The following is a 12,008-nucleotide window of genomic DNA, read 5'->3' on the forward strand; positions in this document are numbered from 1 at the left end:
GTGGAAACACCATGAACTCCCTCGAGGTCCTCGAACAACTGTTGGAGCACAGAGAGACTGTTTTGAAGCTTCCGACACCCATGCCACTCTATGCGGTCGCAGTATTGCCGGCAAAATTATCCTCTGCAACAAGGGGGATTGAGGCATCCTGGGGACCAAAGGTGAATTTCCAGCATTGCATATACAGAGAGGACTGCACAGAACCGGCGTCAAGCTATATAATCAAAAGCCAGTCTGCCGGCACCCGGACCATTGTCAACTATAATGAGCTCCCAGAAATGAGCACTGAGGAGTTTATCCAAATAGCAGACAGTATGCCTACTGCACCAAAGTGGTTTCATTTTGAAGTAACTTCCCTGTTTCGAGCTCTGTTTTCCCTTGCTGTCATGCTTCTCCTGAGCGCGAGGCGAATTCTAACTCTCTACATTAGGGCCGTATACCGGATGTCACCCTACAATGCATACGGTACGTCCGTAAATTAGGCCCAGAGCACAAAATCAGTGTAGAGGTTGAGAAACCCAATCGCGTGGGTTTGCAAGAGTTGGCAGCAGAAGCTGATGTGGTATTCTATTCCAAGAGCTGGGCCCAGGTAACTATAGCCAAAAACCCAATGATCAAAAGTTCTCGCACCGCATTTATACTAAAGTCATTGATCTTAGGGGAACGGTTTCCAGTCGCCCCAAACTTTCTTGCAGGCACAGTCGTCTTTGACACCCCAGTCGTACGGCTCTCCGTTGATCGCTTATATTCGCCTCTGACTTATTCATTTTAAAGCTAACAATGAAATAGATCAATTTTGTGCTGCACATGGGGCGAGCAAGGTGCTGTGGGCCTCGACAAGCGCAAGATGGCGTATGTTCACAGTCCAGCGTCTGTGGATGCAACTCTTCCTATCGTTGAGTATGTGAGAACTTCTAGTTTGTCATCTAGCACCGAACAATCAGCCACTTATTGATATGTGTTATCCAATAGTACAATCGGCGCAGGCGATACTTTTATTGCTGGTATGCTCTATGGTTTGATCTATCATGAGACCGATTTCGATCTCCAAAAAGCGATGCATTTTGCAAATCGTCTTGCAGGCCGTAAAGTCACGCAAGAAGGGTTCCAGGGGCTGGGGAAAGTTGTGGTGGAGGATGTATAGCCACCGCGGTTTCTTGTGTCCAGATTGACCATGTAAAGTGTTTGGCGAAGCCATACCTCTCCGGAATTTTACTATTGTTTTTTCTCCTAGGTGATATAAAAATCACGCTGCAGTGACCTTCCCGCCATGCCTCACTTGGATGTAGCTTGGTCTTACAAACCTATCACCATTCCTATGTATATACAGGTCAAATACTGCACCCCCTACGAGCTCTCTCACCTTTGGGCTTTTTGTTGCTGAGCGCGGAGAGCGTTTATCGTACGTCGAATAGCGCTCTGGCGGCTAGCCACTGCTGGGAATGTGGGTGTTTTGAAAGCAAGCAGCAGGCTTCTCGTTGCTAGGAATGTCTTCCGCCACCAATATTCTTGGTGCTTCCACCGAGCTGTCTCTAACAGGCACGCGGGGCTTTTTGGCCTACTATCTCCAATCAAACATCATTCGATACGATCTAACAGGACACGTTCAGAGCTTAAAACCCGATTGCACGATGCCAATTACGCCATTTTTTGGACAGAGGAGGGTACCCTGATTTGTAACGACAAGCAGCTCCAGAGCCGTTGGGTTCACCCAATCTTTGGGCAAGAAAAAGTGTCTCCGGTGGTTTTTATACACCGGCTGAACTGCCCACGTACACAGCCAGAACTGATGGTCGACAAACACCAGCTGATCTTGACAAAACCCGATTAGGTGGCGAACATGTTTTTCCAAGCCCTTAATTCTCGAGTTTTTTGAAGCAGTTGCTGGCAAACCTCCTTTGCGCAATGTGCGAAGATCAACAAGCTCAATATGACGACTTTCAGCCCCGTTAAAGGTATTCCCGGTAGCGAGAACCGTTTCTTGCACAAGCAAGCGATTTCCCAGTTGCACCGCTCGAGAGACCGTACGGGTGGGAACCGGCGACTCTGGGGTTAGGCGGCCTTCTCGCCCTTCTTCTAAAGTCTTCTTCTCTCTCCGAACAATTGACAGAGATTTCCATGAAATCTCCCGCTCACGTGTTGCCTCCATGCATAAAAAGACAGAGGGGTTCTTTGGATGATTTAAATATACAATTCCAGTTGTTGAGGGCCACTCTACGCGGCACAGCGTTTCTTTCGATTTGAGTTTCATAACCCGAGCTGTATTCGGGCAGGCAATCAAGAGAAACTCTTCAGTTGAACTAAAAAGTAGGTGCTCGACGGCCTCATCGACTCGGATATCAAACAACCGAAACACGGCCCATTTATTTGTTCCCTTCGCCGGTGGCTGAAGCCTCTTCGCGATGACGCGGCTTGAATCGTCTGCTGATACGATATACTTCCGCGACACCGACCAAACAAGCTTGATGACCGATACAGAAGAGTCGTGGCTCGTGATCTTCCTCACCTTGGCCCCCTCTGGGATACTATATAGGGTAACGGTCCCATCCTCCTTCCCGCAGCAGTAAAAGCCCCCGGTAGAGTCGCAGGCTAGAGCAGATATTCCGGCCCGGGTGTTGTTATCTGTGGAAATAACTGGCTCAGACGTTATTGTCTCATATGTGCTGGAACGCTCATCAAAATCTAGGTCAACTGGTCGAAAAAGTGCGTCCGGCTCCCAGACGTTGCAAAACGTGCCACGAGTGTCATAGAGCCTTGTCCCGTCTGGGGAAAAGGCCAGGCTATATACTAGCTCCTCGTACTGCAAGCGGTACGTCAGACGATATTCCGGCACCATCCACAGACTCAGCGTTCCATGAACATCACTTGTGAGGAGCAGATTTCCGTCCGGGCTCAATGCCATTTCCCTCGCATTTAGATGGCTATGTTGTGTTTGTTCATCTTCTGCCACGTCCCAGTCGACGACTTTGGTATCTTCGTAGAGGATTACAAGGTGATTAGTGGTGGGATGCCACAAAGCCATTTCGGGGCAATTCCAAGTAGCTCCTTCGTCTGGCAACCGCGTCCCGTCCGCCCGAAGCATACTGCAGCGTTTCGGCGGAATCGGAACGTATTTGGCAGAATCTGGGAGCCGCCAGACAACAACCGGTCGACCACGGAAGACGATCGCTATCTGTAAGTTGTCTGGGCTAAATGCCATGTATCGAGCACAATAATACTTGTCCACCTCCGGTTCGTGCGCGAGAAAGCTCCATTTCTCCTGGCCAGTCTTCATGTCAATACATTGGATCAAACAGTCGTCGTACGCCACAATAATTTCATCTTCCCTCTCGTTAAAGCTCATGGCTGTGGTGTGGTGGTGGAGCTCTTTTGGGAGGCAATGCAACATCTCCCCCGTTGTAATATCCCATATTTTTGTCGTTTTATAGCCTGCTGTTGCAATAAGATTCGATGTCTTGCTGCAAGTAGCGTGCATGACATATTCTCCATGGGTGATGCGGCGGATTTCCTCGCACGTTTCTGCTTGCCAGATAATCAATGTTCCATCGATGCCTACGAGGGTAATGAAGAGATTATCCTTGCATAGCACTTTCATTGCAGCTTGGTCTTCGCCGGTACTTAGTCGTGCGAGGCAATCATCCCATGTGGTCGACGATATGCCTGAAACCGCAAAATGTGAAGAACCGACACGGTGAAACGACGAGCTTATAATAGAGCCGGTAGGGCAGAATGGCACAACATACTTGTGAATTGACGAAGGACTTTCAATGAGGTTTGCCCCGAATCGACCAACGATGCGGATGAGATCATTCGCCCACATTCGCAGTTCCTCATCTCGGGCTAGTGTAAAGCTCGCCGGCGGACCCTGGGAGGTCTTAGCTGCCCTCCTCTTTGCATAAGTTTTAAGATATCGAGCTGCTTGAATGAGAACTCGCAGGTTGTGGGATAGTGCTATGGCCTGGATCCACACCAAACAGTGATTTTGTAGGAACGTTAGCACTGCCTCGAGAATTTCATCGGAGGACACGGGCGCGAGGCTCACGTGGTAGGCCCAGAATGCTATGGAATAGGACAGAAATGGATATTGCCTAAAAATGCCTGTATCACTAGGCAGTCTTTCGCGCTGTTCCTGCAGGAGGGTGAAGACCCGTTTCCATTTGGCCGAATCTGAGAGGAAACTGAGGCAAACCATTGAAGCGTGCTCATGGCCTTCGCTTCCCCCAATTCCAAGATCACGATTTGAGACTTTTTGCAACAAGAATTGGCGCGCTGTTTGATGAATAGGGGCTACCTTGGACCGATTGACGGCGACAAAATTTCCGCACACATCAGTTATCGTCTGTTCCAGGTTATAAAAGTCCTGGAAATCTGGCTTGAGAGCTGTTTCCAGTTCAGAAATATTGAGTGGCCTAAAGGCACATGCTGCCCAGTTCAAAACCCGTGATGCAATCTTTCGAGGCCCAGGTGGCTGATTTGCAATCGACTCGATCATTCTCTCATATAGCGGCTCCATTCCCTCTGGAATCTCACTTAATGCCTTCTTAATATCACCTATGGTGTACCAATTATCTCTGATTCCCTCCAAAGCCAGCTTAACCCAGAGAAAAGACCCAGATGCCTTGTCCAAGATATCTGTCATAATATTCTGTGCATAGTCGCCCGGAATGATCTTATGGATGGAAGAATTTACGTATGCGCGAATGTCCGCTTCTGTGTCATCCATTGAAATCCTATCGTGGACTATGGCTGGGAGGAAGTCATTAATGTCCCTCGTGAGCTCTCTCGTGGCCCGGCTTACTAAGAGAATTTTGACTCCTGCTGCGGATGTTAATTTCGACAACAGCCGAAGTAGTTCAGAAGGCCCGTCTGCCTCGTCAAGGCCATCGAATATCCAGAAAACAGGACCAGAAGCTGGCAGCCTGAAGAATATGCCTTCGAAAAGTTTCTCCCAGAGGAATGTTGCCTTTTGATTCCCGAAGTTGATTCCCGTGTTCTCTTGGAGGTTCAGAAGATGAGCCCGGAAATCTTCATGCGACAACGCCAATTGTAATGCCAGGCTGCGAAGGAGATAAGACAGTGTTCGCTTGGCGTGGTGGGCCGCAAGAAAGAAATGGAAATGGCAGCTGCCGATTTGGCGTTTTCTTAGCTCTGATATCACAAATCCAGCCAGGGTTGACTTCCCCGAGCCCGGGTTTCCCGTCAGCCAAAGGGAATTGGGGGAGCTGGTTTCATTTTCAACCCAAACTCGAAACGATTCGCGCCGTAGGAGCCACTCGCAAGATCCCGGCATGGTGCGAGTCTTAATAGACTCAAGGTCATCCTCCGCGCTTTCAGATATCCCAAGCACCTCTTTTATCCTCTCCCCTACAGTTTCATAGCTAGATATCTGCCAGGAGGAGTCTGTTGTAAGGCTCGAGCACCTACTCCGACTTCGTATTGTCGGTACTACATTTTTCTCGAATGAGCTTTCGAGTTTTCAAAGGGGGAACAGAAACTGACATTGAAGGCCGAAAGTGTCTCTCTGTAGAGCTTTCTTCGCCAACCACCTCAAAGCGCCTCTCACGGATTGGTAATTCGGGTCCTGTGGGTTTTCGAACTTGGCCACACCATGGTGATCTGCCTGAAGAGTCCCCGACGTTTCTTTCGGGTATCCAAGAAATGCGGAGTCCTTGCTTACGATCTGGCGCATGTCAACTTTATTATCAGCTCTTAACTCACATGGCACGGGGTACCGACTGAAAAAGCAGGTGTATGTCACTCACAATTTTCTTATACCCAGGCATGACGCTTGTTTTTAGGCCTTCACAGAACGAAACAAGCTCCAAACCGGCACAGACATTGCGAAATTGTTCGTTGATATGCTGTAATGTTGATGAACCTCTTTCCAACTCTGTCGCGTATGAATTCAAACTATAACCAGGAGTCGTTTTCAAAATATTATTGCATGTTTGGGCAAGCGAGGACCCTTTGTGCGGAGTAGCGAGAAATACCATTGCCATCACGCGCTCCATGATGGGAGCGATTTGATTATCAGCCGTTCCAATGATGTATGCCTGTGCTTTCATTAGAACTATTCCCATCGTCCTCGTTAACTGTGGAATGCCCCTCATACATTTTTCACAATGAGTCCTCCCATTGAATGAGCAACAAAAATGATCGGAACCTATGGCAATATCGTTAGAAGCGGGTAAGAATGTATTAGCTTAGGAGTTCCTATCCTACAAACCTCTCCGATTGCTGCAGCGCTCGCAAGGCCCTCTCCAGCATACGTCTTCATTCGATGTGTCAAATCCTTAGCAAAATCGAGGACGCCGTTGGTTACGTATTTCCCTGAGATGGTCGCGTCATACCCATAAGTGAATATGCGGGAGTTCTTGGTCTCAGGGTCATTTTTGAGCCATAGGGGCCAGAAATTCTTGGGGTTACGATCCCACGACCATGTGCGGATCGATAGCCCTCCAAGTCCATGCACGAAGATGAGGTCTAATTCCGGGTTTTCGGAGGAATATACTAGAGTCAATCCTAGGGGGTCTATTGGGGTAGGAAATGAAGAGACAGTATTCGTGCTTTGCAGTGGCTCCAGGATCGAACTGCTGCGGGCTGGATTGAGCCCAAATGAACCCACTCGCTCTTGGGGGCGTAGGGACGGCCGGCGGTAAGGGATCGTTGGCTCGGATGCTCGCTTCATTGCGTGTGAGACCGGACGATCGTTGGAAATAGTACTCTCGTTTTCCAGGCCTGATTTGGGAGTACCTTCTTCATAATCATCAGGATGGTCATTTGTGGTTTCCAAGGGTTCGCAAGAGGAGATCTTCTCTTTGTATCTGCGAAACTGTGCGGCACTTCCGTAAGCGACATGGCCCTTCTCAGGATGCGTGAATGCATACCATATCTGCCATTAAGTTCACTTCATGGCGTTGAGCTTTCGATGACCCAGCACTGGACAACCCACACACAATTATAATTGTCAGAAATGGCCTCTGTGGAACTCTGACAATGGCTTGTGCCGCAAAACAACGACTTCGTCGTTATCAGTGGAGCGACCGATTTGAACCCGGAGAGGAGGTCAGTAATTCGCCTGTATCAGCGAATTGCGTAAGACGACCTAACAGCGAATTTCAAAAATGATGCTTCGTCTGGTGAGTAAACTATTATTAGTTCGTTCCCTCTGATCAAGAAACCAAGGCTAAGGGACTTGAACAGCCTCAACCGAACACCCTTGTCTATCGGGACTCTAGCGAAGCAGCGCGGGGACCAATACGAGGGACCTGGGGCACGAGTAAGGCTGGTCTTGGCCGTTCCGGTTTCCTCCTCGTTGAAGGGCATAAGCTCATGGAACCCGCCCGCCCCCGAGTAATGGTGGTACAGCCTGTGCCTGAAGAACCAAGAACCAAAGAGTTTTGAAGCCTAGATGTTCAATTGGCCCGCCGCAGAGCTCGAAATAGCGATGGGATAAGGGATGAGTACTCCGTAGGGTCTTGAGAACGCAAGTTGCAAATGGTGAAGGTCGTGGCTGAATTGAAAAAAATGCCATCGATGTGGACACGGAGTTGACTAGTCACGCGGGGCTGAGAATGCAGCGAGGTCTTGCCAACTGCAACGTCTGCATCACTCTGCAGTCGTGATCCGAAGCCAAGCCGAACTTCCAGCCAGGGTGCTCAATCAACAGCTTCTTGATAATAGAGGAGTGGGTAGTCGATGAATAATTACCATGGCCAGGAAGAGCAACAGAGAACTTCTATGAAGGTCCGTCGACGAGTTATCAGTGATTTTGCTCTTTTTCTGAATCGCAACGAAGGCATCGCTACGGAGAACAGTGACCCCGCAAGAATGACCAGCTCCCTTGTGAACACGGCCTGGAAGATAGCGGCACAATTTCAGTTTACAGACAGCGATGTTCGGAGTTGTGCTCGCCAATTTATTGAGGAGATGAGTAAGTAAACGAACTGTTCTCCTAGTGAGATGTTACTCTACATGCATAGAGCAGCATATTCTGTTGATTGCGTTCATCTCTGATATATTCGAGGTTGCAGACGAAGGTTTGTGCCGGCGGATGCCGGCCATGTGCCAGATACCAACGTATCTCACCCGAGCGGCACAAGGAACTGAAAAGGCTAGTATTGAAACCGCGACTCGCTTAGAGCAGGGCAGGTTGCTGATTGGAATATTCATCAGGGTCTCAGTTTGGCAGTCGACCTTGGCGGTACAAATTTGCGAGTATGTTCGGTTGATTTACATGGGGACGGGACGTTCCATGTCGAGCAGACTAAAGTTGCCGTGTCGAAGCAACTCATGGTCGCTCCAGAAGCATCGCAATTATTCTCCTATATTGCCGCACAGATCAAGGACTTTTTGGAGCTCCATCATGGAGACTATCTTGGGTGTTGCAAGGCTGGTGACCTACAACCCCTGAGCCTAGGCTTCACGTTCTCGTTCCCTGCCTATCAAACCAGCATTCAATCAGGAGTTCTCCTGCGCTGGACTAAAGGCTATGATATTCCCTGCGTAGTAGGACAAGATGTCTGCCAACTTCTTCAACAAGAGATCAGTCTGCTTCGGCTTCCGGTGCGGGTGACGGCCCTGGTCAATGATGCCGCTGGAACGATCATGTCGCGCGCCTATACTTTGCCCCTACCTCAGACTCGTACGTCTATTGGTGCCATTTTCGGCACAGGGACGAATTGTGTCTATCTCGAGAAGCTTTCAAATATATCCAAACATTTGGATGGGGATTATGACAGGTCCACCGGCGAGATGTTTATCAGCATCGAATGGGGTTCGTTCAACAATCATCTTTCGGTCCTGCCGAACACGCCTTACGACGAAGAATTGAACGCCTCGAGTGCGAATCGTGGCAATCAAATGTTTGAAAAACGAGTCTCGGGTATGTTTCTCGGCGAACTTCTTCGAATCGTCCTTCTCCAAATGCATGAGGATCCCCAAGTAGGACTGTTTCGCCGTGGCGATTTGATCGGAGTCTCAGGCCTTGGTGCCTCGTCTCCGTTGCGACAGCGATGGTCAGTCGATTCGTCAATTCTGTCCACAGCCGAAGCGGACACAGCAGATGATCTAGGATTGTTGAGGGAGGTTATTCAGGGACAACTCGGGGTTCCATCGGCCAATATCTCCATTGAGGATGCGTCGGCAGTGAAGACCATTGCTTGTGCAATCGGGAGGCGTGCTGCAAGGCTAGCTGGTATGGCAATTGGTGCAGTGGTTTTGAAAGTTCTCTCATCAAGAAGGGCTCAAGCTTCTCCAGTACAACGCGACATCAAAAATCAAACAGTCAAAGCCTCGAATGGAATATGCGTCGCTTCTGCGATATCCGATCCGGAAACGGAGGCCACTCCAGAGCAGGACATGATCGATATCGGGGTTGACGGAAGTTTAATTGAGCACTATCCAAGATTCGAGAAGCACATGCGTGAAGCCTTAAGGTCGATTGATGGGATTGGTGTCGCGGGCGAAAAGAAAATAAGGATTGGCATAGCTAAAGACGGCTCGAGTGTCGGCGCGGCTATTATCGCCCTTCTCGCAACACAATCAACTTTCTGAGCCTTTTTGTTTCTTCGAGCATTAGTTATCTCCGTCTGCAACCCAACATTCAAAGTATGATCGCTCTTGACGTGTATTTCTGCCCGCGTCCAATGCAATTCGTAGAACGAGTTCCCCAGTCCAATTATCATCGTATTCTTGGGACAAAGGTTTTTAAAAAACGAAAAAAGAAAAGGGAGGGAAACTTATGACATCAGAGTCTATCGAAGGGAGTATAAAGTTCCAAACAGAGTCGACCCAGCACCATGTGTCCTGCTCCTTGAGGTACAGCTGTCCTAGTTCTTAGGCTCGTGCAACCTCGTGCTCGTCCTCTTCCTCCTACTCCTCCTCTTCCTCCTCTTCTTCTTCCTCCTCTTCCTCCTCTTCCTCCTCTTCCTCCTCTTCCATCATCTCTATGCTCTCGTCCATTTGCCCGTGTTCGCTGTGTTCCAGCCCACTCTCGTCCTCCCTCTCCCTTTGTAGGGCCATTTGTAGGATCTCCTCGTAGGCCAGCACGTCTTCAGGGCAGATTCGCATGCACAAGTCTTTCATATCTTCGTAGACACTACAATCGGGGCGAACAGTTAGCAGACCAATTCTCCTCACAAGTACTGCCATATTAACCTTTCGCGATAGTTGCTGCCCTGTATTAGCGCAGCCGCCGTGATATTGAAGCGTAGTGAGTACAGCAGGTTCCTCGAGTCCCAATCATCCACTACGGGAATCAGCATATCGTTGATCAAACGCAACAAACAAACAGGCACAAAACAGGGATATCCGCGCACTCACCGGGCTCGCTGGCGGGGATCAAGCGTTTGTACCGTTTAATATATGTCCGAGCGCTCAACCGGTGCCGTGGGGTCCTCCAGTTTCCAAATTCGTACTCATTGTGAGCATATAGAGCACTGCCGTCAAACACAAACGGCTCTCCTGTCGCCATATCAGTGGCCGTATTTCCATCCCAGATATTTCCATGTACGAGGCATGGCTTAATATTTCTCCCATCAGTCTCCAGATTCTTCAAAAGATGTGGAATACATTTATCCAAAACCAACTGTGCGTAGTGCTCATACTCTGGCCAACTACCATGGGTTTTCTTATCCAGCTCAAGTGCATGAGTCAATAGCCTCCGGTACATAGTTTCCCAGGAGTTCTCCCAACAATCTGCGCCCAACGTTGCTTTTCCGTGGCAAGTGATTGTATAAAACCCAAACTTGCCAGTTGGAGAGATGGAATCCTTGTGTAGTTTCGCCAGCGCTTTCGCGAAACGAATGGGCTCTGGCGGCTGCATCCCTATGCTGCGAAACTCAGCCAGTAAAAAATACTTGGCGGCGCCAGCAGCGCGATATTTGCCCCAGCAAAATGGCTTCGGGCATAGAGTCGGGCAGATGGCGTGGATGGCCTTGTCAGATTCATATTGCCCTTCAATCATGACACGGTCATTCTCTCCCGTTGTGACCTAGTCACTGTCAGCGTCTACCCAAAGTGAAGATAGATCAAGACAGCAGCAAGGTACTTCCTTGATACCGTGTTATGACGTTCCACCAACCTTGAGAAAATATGTCACGATCTCACCATTGGGTAACTTGCAGATAATTCTTGCCTGGATCGCCCAAACCGGTGTTCCGTAGGCGTGCGACGAGAGAACTATGGTACCATCAACTGGTAAGGCTTGAGAGCAATAGCAACAGCCTCGTGTTAGCATTTCAAGTATTTTGCGAGTCAATGTGTAGTTAGTTAACCACCGAGGAACGAGGAACCAACCACCAAGAACCGCATCATCGAGATGGAAATTCCCACGATAAGCGGGCATGCCACCCTTCCCAATGTCCATATTGCCAGAGCTTTTCTTCGGCGATACCTTGTTTTACCTGTTACGGGAGGAATTCAACAACGACGGAATCCTTAGGCGCGGGGTAGGATGGCATATCCAAGTCTGGCTACATCTGAGATTCTGCAGCCATTCATAACAATGTGTTTTAGAAGCAACATGCTTAATAACTTGAAATAGATTAGAAGATTTCTCTGAAATCGAGAAGAGTATTAGGGAAAAAATATTAGAAAAATAGTAATAGAGCTTTTAATATTTGATATTAATCTATAATTATATATGAAATTGAAAAAAAAAAGAATATAAAAATTGGAAATCAATTTTAAGTACTCTATATTCGGACATTAGCAAATTAAAGATTTATGTATAACTACTGTTTATCTTTCATTTAAGTTATGTTATAGAAAATTAGAAAAGAATGGTAATTAATTATTTTTATTATACAACTTATTAGGTGTTTTGGTTATTCTGTTTCTTCTTCATCACTACGATTTGAGCTTTGCTAGACGGCAAAGGGACCGCCCTTGTAAAGTTATACATGCTTAATAATACTTTTAATAGAACCCACATGTAGCCAGGTCCAAGCGGCAAGACAGTGGATGCCGATGAGCATACGAAACAGGATAATAATCCACGCCGCGGC

The 12,008-nt window shown here is 48.3% G+C and overlaps 4 protein-coding genes across 4 annotated transcripts; 2 read left to right on the forward strand and 2 right to left on the reverse strand.

Moving 5' to 3' along the window:
- Positions 1 to 11: 11 nt before the first annotated feature.
- On the forward strand, positions 12 to 955 carry UREG_06285 (uncharacterized protein; the record flags this gene model as incomplete). Its single annotated transcript, XM_002583272.1, has 4 exons — positions 12 to 347; positions 431 to 589; positions 660 to 721; positions 790 to 955. 4 exons carry the CDS (start codon positions 12 to 14, stop codon positions 953 to 955), a joined length of 723 nt encoding a protein of 240 aa, XP_002583318.1.
- Positions 956 to 1,606: 651 nt separating this feature from the next.
- Positions 1,607 to 6,899, reverse strand: UREG_06286 (uncharacterized protein; the record flags this gene model as incomplete). The annotated part of the gene is made up of 6 exons (XM_002583273.1): positions 1,607 to 5,400; positions 5,500 to 5,680; positions 5,763 to 6,053; positions 6,113 to 6,163; positions 6,227 to 6,832; positions 6,888 to 6,899. 6 exons carry the CDS (start codon positions 6,897 to 6,899, stop codon positions 1,607 to 1,609), a joined length of 4,935 nt encoding a protein of 1,644 aa, XP_002583319.1.
- A 799-nt stretch (positions 6,900 to 7,698) lies between these two features.
- UREG_06287 (glucokinase) lies at positions 7,699 to 9,555 on the forward strand (the record flags this gene model as incomplete). Its single annotated transcript, XM_002583274.1, has 2 exons — positions 7,699 to 7,933; positions 8,147 to 9,555. 2 exons carry the CDS (start codon positions 7,699 to 7,701, stop codon positions 9,553 to 9,555), a joined length of 1,644 nt encoding a protein of 547 aa, XP_002583320.1.
- A 527-nt stretch (positions 9,556 to 10,082) lies between these two features.
- Positions 10,083 to 11,368, reverse strand: UREG_06288 (uncharacterized protein; the record flags this gene model as incomplete). The annotated part of the gene is made up of 3 exons (XM_002583275.1): positions 10,083 to 10,099; positions 10,324 to 10,993; positions 11,084 to 11,368. 3 exons carry the CDS (start codon positions 11,366 to 11,368, stop codon positions 10,083 to 10,085), a joined length of 972 nt encoding a protein of 323 aa, XP_002583321.1.
- Between the last annotated feature and the right edge of the window lie 640 nt (positions 11,369 to 12,008).

Source organism: Uncinocarpus reesii, genomic scaffold (assembly GCF_000003515.1).
Source record: "Uncinocarpus reesii 1704 scaffold_4 genomic scaffold, whole genome shotgun sequence".
NCBI lineage: Eukaryota > Fungi > Ascomycota > Eurotiomycetes > Onygenales > Onygenaceae > Uncinocarpus > Uncinocarpus reesii.